General features: G+C 40.8%; 1 protein-coding gene and 1 long non-coding RNA gene across 18 annotated transcripts in view; one reads left to right on the top strand and one right to left on the bottom strand.

Annotated features, from left to right (window-relative positions):
* MYT1L (myelin transcription factor 1 like) overlaps positions 1–22,949 on the top strand; it is a 280,396-nt gene that overhangs the window by 238,522 nt on the left and 18,925 nt on the right. For 12 of the 17 annotated variants that reach the window (XM_083607073.1, XM_083607079.1, XM_083607083.1 and 9 more), the window contains 5 exons: positions 20–256; positions 2,747–2,868; positions 3,244–3,306; positions 3,806–3,874; positions 22,122–22,184. In XM_083607073.1, the coding sequence (XP_083463199.1) occupies positions 20–256; positions 2,747–2,868; positions 3,244–3,306; positions 3,806–3,874; positions 22,122–22,184 (554 nt within the window). The remainder of the gene's footprint in view (positions 1–19; positions 257–2,746; positions 2,869–3,243; positions 3,307–3,805; positions 3,875–22,121; positions 22,185–22,949) is intronic. The other 5 variants (XM_083607077.1, XM_083607076.1, XM_083607087.1 and 2 more) reach the window with 1 other exon arrangement.
* LOC310759830 lies at positions 2,706–14,373 on the bottom strand. The gene is made up of 3 exons (XR_014546543.1): positions 14,228–14,373; positions 3,209–3,376; positions 2,706–2,834 (listed from the first exon to the last, which is right to left on the bottom strand). It is a non-coding gene; the product is annotated as an uncharacterized lncRNA (long non-coding RNA).

Here is a 22,949-nt window from a genome sequence, read left to right as displayed (position 1 = left end):
TGTGTGTGTTTTTAAACAGAACCCTGATATGGAAGTTGATGAAAATGGAACGTTAGACTTGAGCTTGAACAAGCAGCGGCAACGAGATGGCTGTTGCACCATTTTGACGCCCCTAGAACCAATGTCGCCTCAACAACAGGCTGTGATGAATAACAGGTGTTACCAGCTGAGTGAGAGTGACTGCTGGGATTTGCCGGTGGACTACACAAAAATGAAGCCTAGTAGGATAGATGAAGATGATTCAAAAGAAATCAGTGTATGTTTCTTTCATGCTTTGTTCCATTGAATTTCTAAGAACTGGTGGTGGTGGTGGTGGTGGTAGTAGTGGGGAAATGATTTACCCACAAGCGGCTATGGTTGACATCTGATCAAATCTTTTAACTAGAAATTGTTTTACTAACTATGTGCTCATTTTCCATATCCTTCTGATTTCCATTGCAGAAATTCAAGGTATACATTGGTTATCTAAGTTCAATTTAGAATGAACACAGGGGACTGCAATTTAGTGCAACTAACTTGCCTAGCTTATCAACTTTGGTTGTCATATTCAGGGATATTAAGGAATGCAGACATACAGAAACTGCTTTGCTAACAGAGCAGAAGACATGTCACATAGATAGCCTATTTTTTTGTCCTTATACTGGAAAAAGTTGTTAGCCATTCACCATAATGGAAAAAAGGAAACTGCTTGGGATTATTTCTGTGTTCTTGTTGCTGTGATGACATTGCAGACATTGAAAGTGGTGGTAAAGAAAGAAGACGAAGTATCTCGTTAGTGACTATATTTTCATTACAAATTTCCAAATGACAAAAAAGGTTGAATGTGCTGTGTTTTCCATTGTTGCTCGGAAAGGAGGCTTTTGGTAATCATCGGTGCTGCTTTATTTATGATGGTGCTGTTTATCTTTGTTAGGTTCTAACTTTTCCTTAGCACAATTTATAGTCAAGCTTCTGTAATACAGACATGATCTTACAGTCCCAGACTTTAGTGTCAAGGAATTTGGTGATGGTACATTTTGATTGCCTGATCTTATATGCACTTTTCCTCTGCTGCCATATCAATCTTCGTTCAATAAATGATGGCACAGCTTCTTCTCTTTTTTTGGGGGGGGGACCTTAAATGAGACATGATGGAATATGCTTTGTATACATTATCACTAAAATAGGAGAAAATACATAAAAGATAGTATATGCAAAGCAAGCAGAAGCTGAACTTTCATATTTTTTATTAGACTGCCATCTACAGGAATTTTTGTGTCCAAGCATCTCAGCTCATTAATCTGAACATTTCCAAATTCAATATGTGGAGAGCTGTGAATTCTAACCTACAAACTATACTTTGTAAGAACAGTAATTTAGAACTGAGGCATCATTTGTGCATATAACTATGAAATATCAAATACTATGTTTGGATATTTAATTATTTGACTCTGTTATTATGTTTGTGTTTTTCTGGATAATATGTTATGTATGGGAGAGTAAAGTCTTCACATATGTTCATTCTACAAAAAACCCCAAAAAAACCCCAGTGGATTTTTGTACGTAACTATTCATAAAATGAGGGTGGTTGATACTGATACCCAAAAGAACAACTTCACAGAACAAGCATATTGCAATTTCCACCCCAGCATGGTAGAAGTTCTTATACCTACATTCAGAGTTCCTAATTCTTGGCTATTTTTCCATGCTACTCCATATTAGCAAACATCTATATAAAATGTGATTTTGACATTTTGGAGTTTCCACACAAGGCATTTGAATAAACGAAGGTGAATTCTAAATCGGCAATAAATTCCCTTTCATGCATTCTAAATTACACCACCAAATCTGAAAGTAAAAAGTGGCAATTTTTGGTTGCAGGTGAAAATGACTTCCATAAGGCAACTGTTCCGTGTAGCTACTTTATGTAAGAATCTCATCACATGGATTGGGACTGCAGCATGTAAATGAAATACATGCACACCTCTCCTTTGTGTGCAGCTGAGGATGAAGAGACTTCTATGCAATAGGACCAATCCATGCGGTGACCTCCTTGCACAAGTAATAGCAGCAATGTGAAGCTCCCAACAGATGGGATGAACTTTGAGCAGCAACCACAGTGCTGTGGTAGCCTATGAAGCAGCCCTAAATACCTCATAATGGTCGCCACCACATAATAGTCCCACACCCCTCTTTCAGTCCCTAAAATCGATCCCAAAGGATTCACCGCATAATAGTCACAGGGGCACTCAGCACACATTCTCTGTACCAGCCAAAGGCTTGAGGGGGGTGGGTGGGCGAGAGAAACTGCAATGAGTGATGCACCAAAAACAGTTAGTAGCAAATAATAAGCAACAGAAATATAAGTACGTTCATTAATAAGGAATTGTTTCCTCACGTAATGGCTGTGCCTCGGGTTTTCCTACGCATAATAGTCACACAGCCCTTTTTTTAAAAAGGAAAAATCAGCATTAAAACATGCAACCATTATGCAGTGAAATACGGTATGCACTTAGAATCGCATGCTCATGCAGATTGTTCCTCTCACTTCATCACAGAGGATGTAGTCTGCAATCCTTCCAAAATAGTGATTTGCTGAAGGCGCAGGGCATCCAGTTCATATGTGGAAGTATTTACTCCACTGAAGTGAATGGGATGACTCTTGAAGGTGAAGAGGCCTTGTGCCCAGGAGATACCATTTCATTGGCATACCTCTATCCATTATGGCCTGCTATTTAATCTGATTAATCTTTATCCTTGCCTGCAGCCAGAAGACTTAGATCCTTTCCAAGAGGCGCTAGAAGAACGAAGGTACCCTGGCGAAGTCACGATCCCAAGCCCTAAGCCCAAGTATCCTCAGTGCAAAGAGAATAAAAAGGATTTAATAACGTAAGCATAATGTGAGGTGAAATTATTTTTTACTCCTTTTATAACCTCTCTCTCTCTTTCGTTGTCTGACTTGAATAAACAAATACATATATGCCTTGCAGTATGAGCATGCAGCATTTGCAGCATATAAATGTTTCAGACTGTCAGTTAAGTTTAAGTGATGAAGCTAACATGGTATCTGCTTGTCCCTAATGATGCTATATCGTACTGAGACGCCATTTTCATTGAATTCTGTTCATTTTGCAGCTTTTTCGGTAGGATGCTTAAACCCCCCTTGCAGACATTGCAGCTAAACTGGAAACAATGAAACTTTTTAAAAGTATTTTTTAAACATACTTACTATTTTGGCTGTTTTTTGTTTTTGTTTGGTGGCAGATGTCCAACACCAGGGTGTGATGGGAGTGGTCATGTGACTGGTAATTACGCCTCACATAGAAGGTGTGACTTCATTTTTTTCATGGTGGATTCTGTCTTTTCAATTTATTGTTTTCAGCTTACCTCAACAATGCTGTCAAAGTAAAAATGTTGAACTATGTGTTAACCCTTTGAGTAATAAATGTTGATCTTAAGAGCATGCTGATTTGTGTGTTGTATAAACGTCTTTTTTCTTTTAAAACTACTACTAAAACATTTTTAAATTTCCTAAAACTTTTTCAGATAGTTAACCCATGGATCACTAATGCTTTTTTTGTTGTTATACCTACAAACTTATTAGGGGGAAAAATCTGATAACACCAGCAATAAAGCTTTATACCTAAATATATTCAGAGGGTTAACTTGTGTTACAAAATTCAGTATTGCAGCACTTGCCCGCCCCATCGCTTCTCTGCATTACAATATTTTTTTTTATTAATTTAATTTTTCTTAACGTTGTGTTTGTTTGGAAGGTCTTAGTTTAAAAGGTTGACTTACATGGCTATCCTGACCTGTTTTACAGTCTGTCTGGCTGCCCGTTGGCTGACAAAAGTATTCGAAGTATGCTGGCCACAAGCTCACAGGAACTCAAGTAAGATATAATTAATGCCTCTCTCTTTCTTTTTAAATAGTTTTCTTAGCAGTTGCAAACAGAAGTTTCGGAATATAAGAGGACACTGAACAAAGCTACTGATACATTACTGAGCTTCTTATGGCATGTGGATATCGAACACTAACACAGACTATGATCCATAGGCTGTGGATGTTGTCCTGTCACAGGTTGCTGATTGCTGTGATGTCACGGCAGGCACAGGCTAGGCAGAGATTCATAGCCCTTATGGTTACCATGCTATTCATCCATCATGTAGGAGAGCGTCTGGGATGCTGTGTTTTAAAGAGGAAGCTGTGAAGACCTTAGAATTACAATAACATTAAAACAATGTTTTTGAAATTGAACTATTGGCCTTCTGGTGCAGAACATTTGAATAAATATTGAGCTTGTAGTAAACAGTTGTTGAGCAGATAAAAACAGGGGCTCTTTCAATACATGAGATTTTCAGGTCGGTTTTATTTCCCTGTAGGACAAATAAATTTACTTGGTGGAAGTAGGAAATACAAACCTTAATGTTCGTTTATGTTTTAAGTTCCTTAGTGTCCTGTTTTCAGTGAAAGATTTGAAATTAGGATAGCATAGTGCTAGATTATAATAACACTTCATATCTCAACTGCGGGCATCTGGAGCCAGATTCCAAAAAGCTGAGTGGGGTTGGAGACAGATCCTTCAGTGGAGTTCAAAATCTAATAAGTCTGACATTTGGAAGGAATTAGAGTAAACCAAAAGACACAGATCAGAAGGAGACACATGGCAACAGGATCAAGAAGGGTCAAGGCTGACCCCAGGTTCTTTATTGCTTGGATGTAGTTGAAGCATTTTGTTGGCATCCCTCTGTCTTGAGAGACAATGGAGTGTGCCTCTGGGGGTGAAGTCAAAACAATGGAGAATCACAGTGCCTGCTGTAGCTGTAGTAATTGGTAACTCATAATTGCTGCCTCCCACATTGTTTTTGCTGCGTTAGCAGCACCAAAGTACTTCTTTAGGGGGCAAGCCTGAGCAGTGTGTATGGAGGTCCCGGGTGGCCCAGACGACAAGACCCCCTTCTCATCACTATATTGGATACCTCTGGCCTATAAAAACAAGATAAATGAATGATGTCAAAGAATTTTCTAGTACAGAAGCAGCCAGAGAGAGCTTTCCAAGAAGGATTTTTATGTGAGTACCAAAGACCTAAAGAGCATCTGGCTTTGGAAGATGTCATGGATAAAATCAGAGTTGTATTCAACTCTTCATAATAGTATTTATAAATGAGAACATACTTGAATTGGTATAAATAAGTTCAGGTGTCCCTTTGAAGTTTAATCAGGTCTTTTTGGCAACAGAAAGAATTCCAAGCACCATCACAACTGCTATCAAACAGAGATGGTCCCACTTGAGAGACATTTTTCTTAAAACAAAGAGCAAATCAAGGATACATCAGTATCATCTGTTTTTGCTTTCCCTGTGACTTTATTCACGTCATAAACAACAGTGTTTAGCCCATGAGTCCTCTGAACAATCAGTATGTACTGTATAATAAAATAGTTCAAATAGCTTTTAAACCATTTCACACAAATGGTTTTTATCAAAACTCTGGGAAAGTATATTAATTCCATGGAGAAGTACCTAAAGGACATTAGAGCTAAGGATGCCGTCACTTTTGCAGAACAAAGATCCAATATGCAGTTGATTTTTTAATGTGCTCATAAAGGATTGGCAACATTGGAGGGAGTCCAGGCTTTTAAGCACTTTCAAATGAGATGTTTAAGATGTCCATGAGATAGACTCAGTCCTCTAACCTCATCAGTGAGAGAGGTGGCTTTCTTGTCTCAGCCCAGTTACCACATATTTATGAGTGTTGTAGCAGAACTGGTGCTTCCCTGGTGAGAGTGTGGAGCTCTTTGAACCTATATTTGGGCATCTTCAACTTGTCACTTTTAGATTCCTGCTCCAGTGGGGAATGCTGTCACTTTCAGAAAGGAGCATCATGAAAAAGATAAGAAAATCTTATTCTTCCATTTGTAGCAGAAACAAGAGAAGCTCTGGGTATTCCAAGATGCACTTTTTGGCCTGTCTGGTTTATTACCTGAAGGTAACCACCTACTCCTTCATTCTGAAGATTTGTTAGGAAGAGACAATCTCAAACTCCTTCTTTGATTCCTCTGTCATTACCAGATGGATATTGCCTCCTGGATGTCTACTGTTCTCCTTGCAGTAAGCTACCATACTGAAATTATAAAGATCTCATTGCCACATCTGATCAGCAATCAGATCTGTATTGAAAATGATGAGACTGATCAACTGACAGACTGTACTGTCAGCTTCTCTGCAGTTTTCAGCAAAATATCAGCACCATAACTTAGAGCACCCCCGGAATGTCAGGAGTCAGTCATATACCAGTATGTTAAATTTGTGCATTTAAAATGGATTGATATGCTCTGTCACCCTGGCACACCAAATCCACTAAAAAAAAAAAAAAGCCTTTTTGCAGCTTGAGAAGTGACAGGGTAATGCATTGAAAAGTGTGGGATGAACAAATAAAGGTAAAGGATCCCTGGATGGTTAAATCCAGTCAAAGGCAAGTATGGAGTGCAGTGCTCATCTTGCTTCAGACTGAGGGAGCTGGTGTTTGTCCACAGACAGCTTTCCGGGTCATGTGGCCAGCATGACTAAACAGCTTCTGGCGCAATGGAGCACCACGGCGGAAGCCAGAGCGCACGGAAATGCCGTTTACCTTCCTGCCACAGCAGTACCTATTTATCTACTTGCATTGGTGTGCTTTCGAACCGCCAACCTTCTGATCAGCAAGCCCAAGAGGTTCAGTGATTTATACAGGAAGACACATAAACACTCTGTAAGCAAATGAGATGAATGCAGGACAATGCTCATTTTCATATAATCACCCTGTAAACAAATCAGCGTGAATGCTCAACAAAGACAAGACACAGTTTAACCACCATGTAAGCATTGTGCAAGCTATTTGGGAAGAATGCTCAATTAATAGGTCATCTTGAGGGGCCCTAATTAAAACTACCAGGGAGGAACAAATCTTCCCATTCCTCTCATTTCTAGCCCAGCTGGAGCAAGCCCTGGTTCGCCCCACCTGCCTCCCTCCTCCTCTCTTCTGGAATCCATCCTACAGAGCAAGTGGTCATAGAAAAGCCCCCAGGGAGGGTGACAAGAAGGAAGGGAAAGCCCTGAAGTCAGCATCAAGCACCAGGGGATCATGCAAAAGGTCCCGTTCTTCATTCTGCAGCAACAACAAGAGAAACTATGGGTATTCCAAGGTGTATTTCCTGGCTAATCAGATTATTGCCAGAGTATTATCACCTTCGCCACCATTCTGAAGATGTTGGTGTGGAAGAATTATCAGGGCCACACACATAAAAGGAAGTAAGAACACAAAAAAAAACCACCCTTGCAGGCATGATGACCAGTGCATGGACTTCAGTAAAAAAAGCTCCACAACTGAAAATATTCCAAAGTCTGGCATTGGATGTCCTTGCATTCCAAAACAGGAGCATCTGTGCCACTTTGCCAGTGGAACTGGGAGACAGCTGCAGGGCCAAAGATATCAGAAGACAAAAACTAGAAACTTGGTGGCAGGCTTGTTCCTTGGGAACTCGGGTGCCCATGAGACAAGTGAAAGGCATCAAGCTTAGAGAAGTGAAGCAGTTGTTGTTTAGTCATTTAGTTGTGTCCGACTCTTCGTGACCCCATGGACCAGAGCATGCCAGGCACTCCCCCTTGCCACTTTCCCACTGTATCCTTCTCTTCCAGCTTCCTGCCAGACATACAAACATACGCACATACATACATACATACAGGAACCCCTGCTAAGGAAAGTCTCCATGCTTCCCTTCCCTTCCCTAATGTTCTGTCAGGAAGGCAGAAGCACCAAATGCAGCCCTGAAAACTAGAATAAGTACTCGTCTTTTTCATTTCACCAAGTAAGGGCCCTTCCCTTCCACAGGTTGAGTGGATGAAATGCATCTATGCCAATAAAAGTTCAGCTCAAGCTTGTTAATAGTTCACAGAAGGCTAATCCACAGTTCCTCTTGTCCCACAGCTTTCCACCAGGAGGAAACCGCTCTTTAGCTCTCAGTCAGTGCAAACAGTCATTTGTGTTTTCTCAGGATTGCAGTCAAACAAATAGACAATAAAACTCACATACAGTAGATACATTGAAACCAAGAGAAATACATCAAAAACATCCCACTCTATTTCTAAAAGGCCACAGAAGGCCTGGTTACAGAGGAAGATAGATAAAGATATATAAAGACACCAGGGCTTCCTGCGGGGAACATCCCACAAAAGGGAAGTCACTGCAGAAAAGGCCTATTCTCATGTTGCTACCCTCTGGGCCTCTCGTAGAGAGGACACATGAAGAAGGACCTCAGATGATGAGCGCAGGGTCTGGATCAGTTCATATCGGGAGGGACAGTCCTTGACGCATTGCAGTCCTGACCTGCTTAAGGCGTTATAGGTCAAAGCCAGCACTTTGATTGGGCTTGGAAACTAATTAGCAGCTAGTGTAGTTGGGCCAGGATTGGTGTCATTTGCTCAAACCATCTTTCCACGGTAAGCAACCTGGCAGCTGAATTCTGCACCAGCTGGAATTTCTGAACTTCAGAGGAAGCCCTACATATTATGCATTGCAGTAATCTAATCTGAGGTTACCAGAGCATAGACAACAGTAGTTAGACTACCAACTGAAGCTGATGGAAGGCATTCCACGTCACCGAAGCCAGTTTAGCCTCAAATGACAGCAGTGGATCCAGAAGTACCCCGAGCTGTGAACCTGTTCCTTCAGAGGGCATGTAATGCCATCAAGAGCAGGCCTCCTCCCACCCATTCTGTCTAGGGTACTGTACACTAACAGCACTTCAGTCTTCTCTGGACTGAGCTTCAGTTTACTCAGTCCAGCACATCCACTTCCCAACCTACAGATGTAAAGGAAAAGTAGAGCTATGTGTCATTGCTGACAACATACTCTAAAATTCCAGATGACCCCACTCAGTGGTTTCAAGTAGATGCTGAATAGCATGGGAGGAGGGAATTGAACCCTGAGGAACCTTGCATTGAAGGCCCCATGGGGCCAAATGATATTCCCCAAACATCAGCCTCTGAAAACAACCATCTAAGTAGGTTTGGAATTACCATCTGCTGATGGTGTGAGGGATTTACTGGTATCTGTTTAGTTTCTGTCAGCTTATGATTAGTCCCTAACATCCTGCCATGCTTCCTGTATTAAACATTAAAAAGGCCTTGGCTAATAATAATAATAATAATAATAATAATAATAATAATAATTTATTTATACACCTCCCATCCGGCTGGGTTTCCCCAGCCACTCTGGGTGGCTCCCAACAGATTAAAAGCAGAATAAAACATCAAACATTAAAACTTCGCTAAACAGAGCTACCTTCAGATGTCTTCTAAAAGTCAGATAGTTGTTTATTTCCTTGACATCTGATGGGAGGGCGTTCCACAGGGCAGGCGCCACTACCAAGAAGGCCCTCTGCCTGGTTCCATGTAACCTCACTTCTCGCAGGGAGAGAACCTCCAGAAGGCCCTCGGAGCTGGACCTCAGTGTCTGGGCTGAACGATGGGGGTTGAGACACTCATTCAGGTATACTGGGCCAAGGCTGTTTAGGGCTTTAGAGGTAACTTTAAAGGACACTTAACACTTTATAACTTTAAAAATGGTTTTACAGTTGAATTGCATTATAGGCTATATAGGCTTGCAGCTTCTGAATAAATAATTATCTATAGAACTGCAGATTACAGAGCCCATGATGCAGTGCAACTCTGATATAACTGCATATGCATAACAACATCTGGTACTCAGAAGCAACCATTCCTGTATATAGTGTGTGTGAGAGAGAGACAGAGAGAATATTGATGCATATAATATATATAAACTCTATAGCCAAGCTGCTTCGTGGATTTTATTGTCCATATGCTACAAAACATTTGATAATGTTTAATATAGGGTGCATGGTAGCACATAATGAGACAGAATAAATCCAACAGGCCAGGCAGATTTTTCACAGAAATGTATTGCTGGGTGAATGGATTTTATTAGAGTTAGAGGTTTGAGAGGGCAAAATATGATAGGATATTATGTAAAGAACAGTTTGATTGAATAAGAATAAAATATGGCTCACCTTTCATTTGGTGGAGTACTATCCTCCTTGCTACGTGTAGTTTTTATTTTTCAACTTGTGCATATGTGGCAGAACACACCTTTAAAGTCCATTGATGTATTTGTTGCATGCTTCACACGCATGTATCCAAGCTAGAGTACATCTAGCCTAATGCCCTGCTTCCTTTCCCAATTGCACAGGTTAGATAAAAGGCAGGGCACTTGATTAATTTCTAATCAAAGGGTATTATACATTTATCCACCTGTGATTTAGCTAGTATGTACTATTGGTTTAACTTGATAACTAGCTAAATACTATTATTGCCTTTTTTCCTGTTCAGTTAATCAAATCCAAAGTGCCAGAAAGTACTTTGATACCTATCATTTTATTCTTCAGCAACAAAAGAAATCTACATATATTGATTTAGCTGTCATCAGCCCTTCCTGCGGTTGGTGCTGGGAGTTATATAAGAAAAAGAGACTAATGGGAAATGCCTTGTTCATATTTGTCAGGTTGCTTTGTGGATCTCAATTGCCGGCTGCAGCCCTGCCATGTAGGGCCCATGTAGGGCCACAGAAATCTGGTGGCCCACAGATTTAGTGCTGTGTTGAGGTTATTTCAAATGCATGTAAAAGTCAGCAGCCAAGAAGGGGGATGAAGAAAGACTAAAACTATGTGGTTGATCGTTACAGAAAGGAATTACTTTGTGCACAAGTCCTACGGAGCTGAGTTTCACAAAATCACTAAGTTAGGGAAATGCATTCTGGTGGAAGATTTCAGAAGCCATTAATTCTGATTTGGGAGAAGACTCTTGGGAAGATGATAAATGAGCCAAAAGTGTCTGGGGGAAAACCCCCAAACCCCTCTCAAGCTGGATCTTGCTTGTGCATTGATCCAGACTGGTGATGTCACCAGCCTGCAAGAATTTGTCAGGCTGAATTTTGGAATTTCTCAGTATATCAGGTGAGAGAGAAGTTTTTAAACTCTTGTTTTTCGGTATTTCAAATACATGGAGTCTGACGGCCCTGAATTAATAATGAATATTAGTCCAGTGAAAGAGGTGGTTAATTCTTCATTTATCCCCACTCCCTGGCATATGATGCCTTCTGTTAGTAGGTGGTTCCACTTTGATGGCTCTGTCATTGTCAGCCTGCTAAATAGTCCAGCGGAACGCCTTCTGTTCTAGAACCCAGTTGCGGACAATTTTATGGGTGTGTGGTTCAACAAGCAAAAAAATTATTCTATGAAAAATTGGAGTGTGGATTATATCAACATTTGGGCCAAGGCACAGAACTAGTGCAGTAACACTGTACCACTGCAGTTTGCAGGTTAAAGTACGAAGTATGTTTTTCCCCCATGGCAACTCGACAATTGAGCATTTGTTTTCACTCTACAAAATACAACTGTACTGTAATTAGTTTAGTCCCTGTTTTATGCCATATCTATGGGTATGAATGCATGGACAGATGGAGTGTGATTGAACTCACTGGCCTTTCCCTACTGACCTTCCTGTATTCATCTGTAACTCTGAACAGAGCCTGCATAAGCTTCAGGTTGAACATGAAGGTTCTGTCGTGTGGCCAGAATAAGCAAATGCCCCCTCTGTGTGTATACCAATGTTACAAACACTGTTGATCCCCATCCAAGTCCTGCAATGAGCTTTACCAACCCACCCAACCCCATAAATAAGGTTTTTATTACTGTGATATTAAGATGCCTCAAAAATTGCGAGCAATTAAAATTATTAGTAGGATTGGAATGATTAATAGAGAAGATGCAGGAGGAAAAATATTAACATAAGGACCCACAAAGGGGAGGGGGGAGTCTGTGGGGGATTTATGGAATACTCTATTTTTGTTTTGGTTGTTTGGCAATTGTTTGAAAATTTCAATACCTGAAAATAATTTTATTTTTTTTAAATTGCAAGGGGTTTTGTAGCAACTTTTGCAATTCAGAAGTATAACTGATCTCTTATTTAGGCCATGGAATTATAAGCAAAAATATCTAAAAGCAATCACCACCTGCCCAGATCCCAGTATAGCATCCCAGTACTATGGCTGGTTCACACATGACAGTGGTGCCCACACAGTACCCTAGTAGACTAGGCTTCTGGCCCAGCTGCATTATGTTGGGGTACCATTTTCCCTTGTCTCTGCATAGGCGGTATACAGGGACGATTAGAGTTGCATACTCCTATGTAACTTCATTGCACAAAGAAACTATAGACCAGATACCAACATATAGGAGATACTGAACTCATATAATTATATCAAAATTAACTATTGTCCCATACACCATACTGAAGTGGCTGTCGTTTCCAAGAACTTCATAATTAAGATTTCGTTTGAAGTGGCTATCGTTTCCAAGAACTTCATAATTAAGATTTTATCTCGAAAGGTGATCACATTGAAAGCCGGCAAGAGCTACAAGAGCAGTTCTACACATGTTTACACAAAAGTAACCTCAGTAGGACGTACTCCAAGAATATACATAGGGTTGCAGCATTAATTAACTTGCTATTTTCCTTTAAAACTTTGCAAACTTATTCAGTTTTTACATGGTGCCTTCAAATGGACATCTTTATTTACTTTGACTACAATCCTATGTACACTTTCTTCAGAGTAAATTTAATTTAATTTAGTGGGGCTTGCATAAAATGGATAAGGTTGGATTGTCATGTTGTGATTAAACTTGGCTTTAAATAGAAATTGCTGTAAACAAAGCCCTGCTTCATTTGGGGCTTATTCAAAGCGTCTCACTAGGATCTCATTCCAGATTTTGTAGCTTAAGCAGAATGAAAACTCACCCTCTCAATCTCTCAGCATTATAAATATTCCAGACTGAGACTATAGTGTCACAGTCAGATATTACAAAACCTGTCCAAGATCACTATACCCTCACAAAGCGTAGAGTCTAAGCCATTTGCCAGTATCCGAATACCCATGCTCCTATCAACATAGAATCAGCTACAGGTCAGTACAGCTCATACCCTAATGTACCAGTGCAATGTTTCTTTAGTATACGCACAAATAGGTATGCTAAGTTAAGACACGGATCCCAATAGATATCCAAGTAGAACATACCCATGGAAAATGATGTTCAATCAGGAATCCCACTGTACTTATGCATCTGAAGATGAATCTAATTAGTGCCCCATTCATTAAACAATAAAACATAAATATGTAGACCTAATAACTCAGAAGTAATGGCATCAATGGGATTCACAATGGGAACCTAAACCAATTCAATTTATGACATTTTATTGATATATGTAACCTGTTAATCTTATAATTTTTCATAATTTTCTTACAGTTTCTTACAAAACATCATGTTTGGTTTAGTATGTCGGTAATAATTTTAATCATAGAAAACTCATTTCTAAATTATTTAATAAATAACATGAATTGTATGATCTAGTCAAGTTAATATCTCTTTTTGTTGTAAATATATTTGCTGATCTGCTTGTCTCAAGTATCAAGCTTAGGGTTTATTCCAAAGCATCTTACCTGGGGGTAAACCTGAATGAATATAAATTTAAAAAAATTAAAAATTGTCCATGAAAGCTTATACCCAGAAGAAACTTAGTTTGTCTCTAAGGTGCTACTGAACAATTTTTTAAATGTGTTTCGATTGCGTCAGACCAGCACGGCTACCTACCTGAATCTGAATGAATATACTGTAGTTGGACTTAGGAGTAAACATGTCCAGGATTACACTGCAAATGCCTAATTGTGGCCATCTTGCACATATGTGCATAATGCAAATGAATCTTTTCAAGTACTCTCTGTGCTATAGATTTATTCCATTTTGTTTACCATCAGTTTTACTAATTTTAGTAGAATATATTTCCATAAGACTCATTGCTGTTTTCTTCCAAGTTACTTGTGCTTAGGAATATTAGTAGACCCTATCAATAATCAATCTATTTGTAAAAAAACAACCAAAAAACCCCCATCCAGGCCATAACAAAACAATATTATGTACATTACTGGTGTAAAACAGAAGATAACAGGGAACATTTCCCAAGTTAACACTTAAAAAGGGTCTTGGCAAGCCACAAAAGGCCCAGTTTTGGCATGTAGCCCTCCTAATTTTCTAGGCCTTTACACAATCAAATTTGCAGCCCTCACAGTATTATGTTCAAACATATTTCCAAACAGGTAACTCATGATCTGCTCAACAGGGTATTCTGGAATCTTACCCAGAGAAAGGGGCCAACTCATGGGGGCCAAGCACTTTTGGTCTCCCCTAATATTTTTTGAGAGCGTTCCAAGCCCCTCTCCAATGTCCCAAAAAATCAGGAGGTGGAGGAGGCTGAGTGCGGAGCCAAGCATGACACAGCTTCAATTCCTGGCTCCTCCTCCTCCTGCCACTGAGGAGAATGCGGGTTAAAGCAGCCTCCACTTAGTGGCAGTGGCAGGAGCCACCAGCCATTGAAGCCGTGCTGTCGCCATGTTTGGCTCCGCCCCAGCTCCTCTTGAACTCTGCGCATGCAGCGTCTTCGCCCCTGAAAGCTAACGCCTCTGTGCCCAGAACAGATTGTAACGGGAATTCTGAGCAGCTGATTCTGGGAGGCAACAAAGAAGAAATAGAGGAACATTCTCTGTAAGCCCTGACCAAAACTAGCACACCAGTTGCTCGGAGGTAACCCAATTACATTGCCCCCTGACAGTCTCCAATAAAAGAGTTTGAAGCCTAGCAGTGAGTCTTAGCTAGTTCTCTCAGAACACTTTTCAAGATAAGTCCTCTTGTGTGAGATATGAATGAGCAAGTTATAGCAGTACCTATAATTCTATGTCTGTTGAGGAGCTTTCCCTTCCTGCAATTCTGTATGTTTGTAAGTTTTCTGGCACATTCCTTTTAATCAGTGTTTGGCTAACCTGTTTTTAAATTGAGGCCACATTCATCCTTGGCTAACCCTCTAGGGGTCTCATGCCAGTAGTAAAGGTAAAGGGATCCCTGACCATTAGGTCCAGTCGTGACCGACTCTGGGGTTGCGGCACTCATCTCGGTTTATTGGCCGAGGGAGCCAGCTTCCGGGTCATGCGGCCAGCATGACTAAGCCTCTTCTGGCAAACCAGAGCAGCACACGGAAACGCCGTTTACCTTCCCGCCAGAGCGGTACCTATTTATCTACTTGCATGCCAGTAGTAGGTGTGCCAAAAGCAGATGTAGTCACTGCACACTCCTGCACAGGTGGATGCACTCAGGTACACAGCCCCCCACAACAGATCTGTGCATATCCACTTTTTCTGTGCACATAATCTAAAAATTTGTGTACATCTGCTGAGGAGGGGATAGATAGAAGGAAGTTAATGATAGAATCCTCAGGTAAAAACACTTAGGGATTGCCATGCAGATTGTGATTTCTAGGCACAGGTCTGGGAGACTTTTTCGTCTGTCCTGCCACTTTACCCAGGAATACCAGGAAAACAATAGCCTTCTCCTTAAGAACCCCTGTTCGGTGGCATAAACATGGAGGTTTGTTTGTTTATTATTTTACAAGATCTGTTCATTTTCTATGCCTTAAAAGGGGTGCTGTCAAGATCCAAACTGGTCTCAGTTGTCTTTTAATTCTATGGGGTTGGTCAGGGACTGAGAAGCACGACGCCTGGTTCTGCAACTGCTTCCTTTGTCTTAATTCCACAAGGTTCCCTAGTCTCTCTTCTCTATCATCACAGGTCAATATTGCCCCTCTTTTTCTTTTCCACATCCCACAAGTCTCTCACCCCTCCCCTCTATTTTTACTGGCTCCCCCTCCCTCCCCCCCCCTTTATATTCCTGTTAGCTGAGAGCCAGCATGGTGTAGTGGTTAAGAGCAGTAGTCTTGTAATCTGGTGAACCGGGGTCGCGTCTCTGCTCCTCCACATGCAGCTGCTGGGTGACCTTGGGCTAGTCACACTTCTCTGAAGTCTCTCAACCCCACTCACCTCGCAGAGTGTTTGTTGTGGGAGAGGAAGGGAAAGGAGATTGTTAGCCGCTTTGAGACTCCTTCGGGTAGTGATAAAGCGGGATATCAAATCCAAACTCATTATGGCATCAAGAGCACATGAGGCTTTAACTTTCCCCGTAATTCACCCACAGAAGTAGTATGGCTGGGAAGTAGTATGGGAAAAAAGCTCTTTACCACTTACTGCCTGCTTTCTCACATAAAAACTCTGTCAAAACTCTTTACACCTTATGATTGCCTTAAGCAAGATAACTAGTGGACAACCAAATCTACAACTAGCATACAAATCAAATCTTGAAACCACTGGTTCAGAACTTGCCATCTTAACTTTTTCACAGTGGGGGACTAGGAGATGAATCTCTCCCAAGTCAGTCCAGAGAACAATGGTTGTGAGGTGACTGATAAATGCAATATATTTATTTATTTAGAAAGTTTGTCTTCCACTGTTTCTTTTTTGAGGACATTGCCTAGCAACTAACAATCCATATTGTTACATACAGGTAAAGAACTGGGGTTTCTGTAATGCTGATTCAGCTGACAGTGGACCTGATTTGGGGCTAGTGGTGATTCATCTGATCTTTACCCCCGTACATCTTGTGTCTTCTAGCCATGGTGTTAAATGGTTTTGTGGGATTCTGCCATACCAGAATATGGGCTTTCCCTGACTCCATAGTGGTGTTCCTTCCCTTTCCTTCTGCTGCACAAATCATTTTCATTTCCTCATCTCAATATTAATTCCCGTTTTAACCTTTGGCTTTCCTTCTGCTCTGCATGGCTGATTCAGCAGCCTATTTCTACACCCCTAAGCATGCAATCTTATTTGAATGATGTAAAATGTCTTCAACCCAAGCAAAGTTTTGAAAAGTACTGTCTGTTTGTAGAAATTGCAATAGAAATATTTTATTTACCTTTTCAGTTGTTTATGGTTCAGCATCTTATTTTCCCCTTAAACTTTACATCTATAGAAAAATTATGTGCTGATACAACTTTATGGTAATGAACTACCTATCTTTTTTCTGCTTAGAGAATTTGACAGTCTTAATACGCCAGCTATATATCAGATAAAATCAATGATTATCTTTTGTCTCTGTGAACCATCAGTTCAGTCTTTCATTCTCCCCTCTGAGCACAGGCTATTGAAAAGTTCTTCATTTCTTTCCCTCAGTAACAACTGCAAAATCTATTCATGCTTTCTCTACCTGTTGCTAAAATCCTTGCCCATATCCTGGTAATCTTCTTGCCTTTCTTTTCCGTGGCATTATCCTTCTTCTGGGTCAGTCCAGAATCCCTCCAACAAAATCCTTCCCACTTTTTGATGATATGATCATCTCACATCTCCTTAAGGCTGTGACTTGGCTTCCTAATACCTTCTAGATCAGCTTCAAAAGCCCCATCCTTATATGTGAGGCACACAAGTACCATGCGATAGGACGATATTTCTTATTTCCTTTTTCCTTACTGAATAATTTCCATCCCTGGTCTCCTACATGTATGATCAAAATCAAGTCAAAGCTGCTGTTTAAAATGTCTTGGTCACTTCGTTCAAAAGACATGATGTGACCTTACTGAATGGTGTTTAATCCTTAACAGGATTAAAGTACTCTTGCCTAAATTGTGCAACGTCTTCAATGGGATCAAGAGCAGTGATCTTCCTCTACTAAATCCCAGCTCATTTTGTGACTTTCCCCTCAAAATCTCCACTCCAATGCATTTCGTATTTGCCTTGATTTACCAATGGTTCTAAAGCACTACACTAAGGTATGGTTACGTGGTACACATTTGGTACACATCACCCTATGACTTATTAGCTGGCACACTGAATGCCCACTTATTTAAGAAGGTCCTTTTGCCTTTTATAAGTTTGATGGCCATATCACCCACAGTGTTATTGGAATGAGAGGAAGATGTAGGGCCAAACCACATATGAGGCAAGGTGAGGCAATTGCCTCAAGCGGCAGGATCCACAGGGGCACCAGATCCTGATGCAGATCTTTATTGCCCCCTCGTTCCTGATGTAGATCTTCACTTACCCCTTCTTCCTTGGCAAGGAGGGGGATGCCATTTTGTGGTTCACCTCAGGTGCCAAAATGTCTTGTGCTGGCCCAGGGCAGATGTGTTGTTTGCTTGAGTAGCACTCATTATGTTTTCCCTTCTAGTATGTCTGAGGCTAGAAACATAGATAAGGTATAGAGAACTCACCGCACTGCCACTTTAATTGTGCTGTGAGTTCTGTTTTCATATTACGTCTATCTCTCTAAAATACTAGTGAATCGAAATGTTGATAATATATCAACATTGCCTCTTCCTCCTTGCTCGCCTGCTGATATTGCTTCCTCCTCCAGCTGGGAAGCTTCCACAGCTTCCTTCTCGAGCACTCAGCCTTTGCATTTGAACCACAGGAGCTCTCATCAGAGATCCCTCCATCTTCAGCCATTGCATGTTAGTTATGGAGAGTCTGTTTACTTGAGCTCCAGTGCCACTTGTATTTTGTGGGGGGGACATGAATTGCAGTTTGTTTGTCTTTGCATAAGTCATGTCTAGGTTCCACCACCACAGGCCTACATCACAATTTGGGTATGACATAATTCAGCCCAGCTCTGCAGCGAATGCTGCATGGCTAGTGGTGATTTCAGCTTCTGGTGGAGCTATTGCAGGACAAACTCACAACAAAACTAAACTAAAACCCCACAGCTGCAATCCAGGCAAAGTAAAAAGGTTGAGACAATTCAATTATCCATGCCAGAGGCTTATTCTAACAATGATGTGAATCTGCGCTTGCAACGTTTTTTTATCCCACTATCTGAGCTATTAGGCTTCCAAACTGCAAAAATTGAGTCTTAGGTCAATCATACACCACATTTGAGTATTTGAGGAAGAGTGGCAGATTGTGTGTCAAAGGAGAAGTTGCTATGTGTTTTGGCTATAACTGTCTTTTTACAGAGTGAGTCCCTTCAAGCTCCATCTTCTCTTACCTGGAAATACCCTCTTGGAGAACAGTTGCTTCCCACCCTGGTTATGTTTGCAGGGTTTGCCTGTTTTCTGGGTTTGATGGTTATTTGGGGCCAGTCTTTTCTCCACTTTGACTCTGCCCTTGGAGGTGCACTCCATTGTCTCTCGAAACAGACAGAGGCCAACAACAGCATCTGGGTCTAAATGTCAAGGCACCCATTGCAGTTCTACCACAAATGGATTAACCATCCAGTGCCTGAGCATTTTACCTGTGTTTACTGATGGTGCACATCAAAAAAATTGGTCCCAGTATTCTTTTCAGTGTGCCAATCCTGGGATATTTGCATAAAATATAGGTATATACTATTAAAAGTTTCATCCTATTGCCTTTTTTGCACGAACTTGGTTTTTTTGTTAACATTTCTTCACCAATTCATCAGTGCAGCAAACAATAGCAAGAAATTGTTTTCATGTGAACACAGGCACATCTTAATTAGTTCATTATTATAAGTAGTTTTCCATAGTTCTGAGTAATTAAAAAAAAGAAAAACCTAGAAAGGCTTTCAATTTAAAATGCCTTTGTAGCAAGCAGTGCTTTCAAGATCATTCTTACAGACTTGGATCCTCAATATGTTACCATAAAGTGCTTCTGAAAGGACTTGTCTGTTGACCACTTCCTCAGTTCATAGGTTTATTCTCTCTTTTCCCACTGTCACAATCTCTTAACTCAGCCCAAAGTGAGGTGAGGAGAACATAATTCATTCTGTCAGTAGCCCTGGAGAATGCTGTTGGAAGCAGTGCCTGTATGAATGGGGGTACATATCACTCATCTTATCATTCTTTCTCCTGAAAATAAAATTTGTGGGGGAAATGTAATCTAGTTAATCTAATACCAAGTTAATAAATGAGTCGTGAACTGAGATAATGAATGTGATCTCTTCCTCCCCCTACCTCCTTTTTAATACTATAGAAGGGAGCGATTTGCTACTTAATGAAAAGTTGCCCTCTAGGTCAGTCTCAGATTTGTCAGCTTGTTAGCAAAGGAAGTTCCACTCGGCAGAATTGCTGCTGGTTAGTCTGGTGGAGGGAAAGCTTGGATCTTTAAAACGTCACACACACACACACACACACACACACACACACACACAAAAACACCCCTGAGATAATTCTGAATTACATAGAAGTTTACACCCAGTGCTGCAGAACATAGGAACACTGCAAAATGGAATTGCACGGCAGCCCTGGAATTTGAAAAAAAAACAAAACGAGATTTAACTGAAGCATTTTCCAGTTCTGAAAAGTGTGTTTAATGTAAAAAGAAAGAAAGACAGAAAGAGTCTCTTGACTGGAGGGTAAACCACAGCCTTAAAGAGCTGGAAAGCCATAATTAAATCATGCATTGATTCTGAAAATGTGTGCTAGATGAGAGTCTAAAAAAATAATAAAAATGTGTTGCGGGAGGAGGGGTGGAGAAGCAAAGAGCAGTCACACCAGTGGCATCGCCATGACAACCGTGCTATAGTCGGGCCTACAGGACTTTTCCTGCCAAAAGTGAGGGAGATCACTGTCCCACTGGGTGGCTTTGTCCTGTGATGGCGTGTTACATGGTGCAGTGGCATTATACACTACGACAGGACATGGCAGGGAAAGTGAGAAGCGGTCGCAGAGCCTAACTTCTTTTGACACAAGCCCCAACTGACACGGCTTGAGCTAATAATGTCATGCCACTTTGTGGGTGCGGTGAACTCCTTCTCCCGCCTCCATTGCTCAGCAAATGCTGCATGCGGCTTTGCAAAGGGGTACTTTGCCCACTTTATTTTTGTATCCTGACACGGGTGGGATATGTAAAGAGAGAAAGAAAGAGAGGGAGGGAGAGAGAAGAGGAAGGAAGAACGGACGGGCCACAGTAGGCTGGAAAAAATAAAAAATCAAACCTCAGCTATATGAACTTGCTGCCTTCAAGCTTTAATATTTGTGATTACTAAGAAGAGCAGAAAAACAGAGTAGACTTAGAAATCCAGAGAAAAGTTATTAAACTAGATAGTTGCCAGGATTTGAATGATCTCAGACTTGTTTCTGTTTAGGATTTGTTTGGGGTTTTGTTTGTTTGTTTGTACGTTTGTTTTTTGGTGGTAAAACTTTCTAGGCTGTAAAATGGTGAATTCCTAAAGATACTAGCAGTTGAGCTTTCTATAAATTATGTAAGTCTGACAATCCGGTGTAAAGTTTTTAAGTATTTAGGCAAGTAATAATAATAATAATAATAATAATGAATCTTGGCTTTTGCCCACAAGAGGGCAGTATACTTTTTGTTGTTGTTTTGTCCTGCCTAGCTTTCTTCTGCCTTGCTAGAAGGACTTTTCCTCTGGTGAAGAAATCTTCCTAGCTAAATCAACATCATTCATTGCCTGGCTGTGACGATGTACATTAATTACCTGCGAAATATTACGACTAGCATGTAATGTTGCCGTTGTTACGCTAACATCAGTGCAGTTCTTGTCCTTTTCCTGTTGTGGGTTTGCAAATTCAGAGACTTGGGTCATTTGTTGTTGATACTGAAGATATCCAGGAGCTGATGGCTGGGGAGGGGATTGCAGGGTCTGGTATCTTCCAAGAAACTCAAACCAGTAGGGAGTTCAACTCTAAACCCTGGAGTCTCTGCTGCTAATCTGCCTTACTGTTGCCTGCCCTCATCCCCTTACAGAGGAATGAGGTGGGGTAATAAATCTCTACACACACCCTTGTCATCTCCCTCGGGTAGGTGGTCAGGTTTGCCCATGGAAAAGCAAGTGAATGGACAAAAGCAACAATGGCAAAGACAAGGAGGTGAACTCACAGAAAGAATATTGTCCAAAAGACACCACCTCCCACCCCAAACCTGGAACTGGCACTGGGTGACCTAGAAACAAGCACATTTATGCTTGTGATTAATAGCATTTTCAACACAAAAGCAAGAGAACGCTATTGCACTCATTTCGTGCTTGTGGGCTTCCTATCTGGTTGGCCATTGGAAAAATCATACTTGACTATATAGGCCTTTGGAAGGGTTTTTTTTTATCTCTGGCAAATGTTCAGTGAAAGAGGCTTTATGGAATTTCCACTGTAAGCACAACTGGGCAAATGCCAAGGTTTCTGATGATGTAGGCTTTTATGTCTCCCAAACAAGTTACTCAAACAACTCTCTTGTTTCTTTTAGGTGTCCCACACCTGGTTGTGATGGCTCTGGGCATATTACCGGAAATTATGCTTCACATCGAAGGTATGTAAAATGTTGAGCTCTTTATCACAGTGATTTCCATTTCACGGGTCGACTTGGTCTTGGTCTTGAATCACAAGGCCCACCAGCAAAGGGCGTTGGGGAGCTGTGCTTGTCAAGTATCTTCAGTTACTGCACTCAGTGTGTATTCACAACAGATCCAGCCAACAACTAAGTCCATTGTAAAAATGAGTAAGTCTCAAAACAAATCGATACTCAGCTACAAACAACTCATTATATTGAAAACTGGTAATGGCAACATTAAATAAAAAGTTACAATTCATTTATAGACTCAAAACAAACGCCACAGCAAAATTCAGCCACATCAAATGCACAGACAAATTAAGGTGCCAGTATAATAGGGTTCAAAAGTCCCAAAGCAATTGGAATGATTGTTTCAAGCATGTGACTGTTGTCACATGGAATTCGGCCTCACACAAAAGAAATATTGCTACAGGTGCCTATCTCCCTACTTATTACTTCAGATACTTCTTTGTGAACTTCCTGGTTTTTGTTTGTCTTTTGAAAAAATTATATTTCAACCTGCATTTTCAACCGGATCTTTGAGACAGCTCACAAAAAAGCACACCTAAATGTCAATATAAAAGCACCATCACAAATTTGTAAAAGGGGCACATGGTTACGGTTGAATTATTACCAGTTTTCAAGCTTAAAAAAATGATGATGATGATAGCTACCCTCCTAAAACAAACTGACAAACAATGAGAGTCTCTAGCATTGTGGGATTTCAGAACCATAACTATTCAC

This window comes from Podarcis filfolensis (genome assembly GCF_964270895.1).
Source record: "Podarcis filfolensis genome assembly, chromosome: 3".
NCBI lineage: Eukaryota > Metazoa > Chordata > Lepidosauria > Squamata > Lacertidae > Podarcis > Podarcis filfolensis.
Note: the sequence above shows the minus strand (reverse complement) of the source record. Positions and strands in the feature narration are given on the sequence as shown.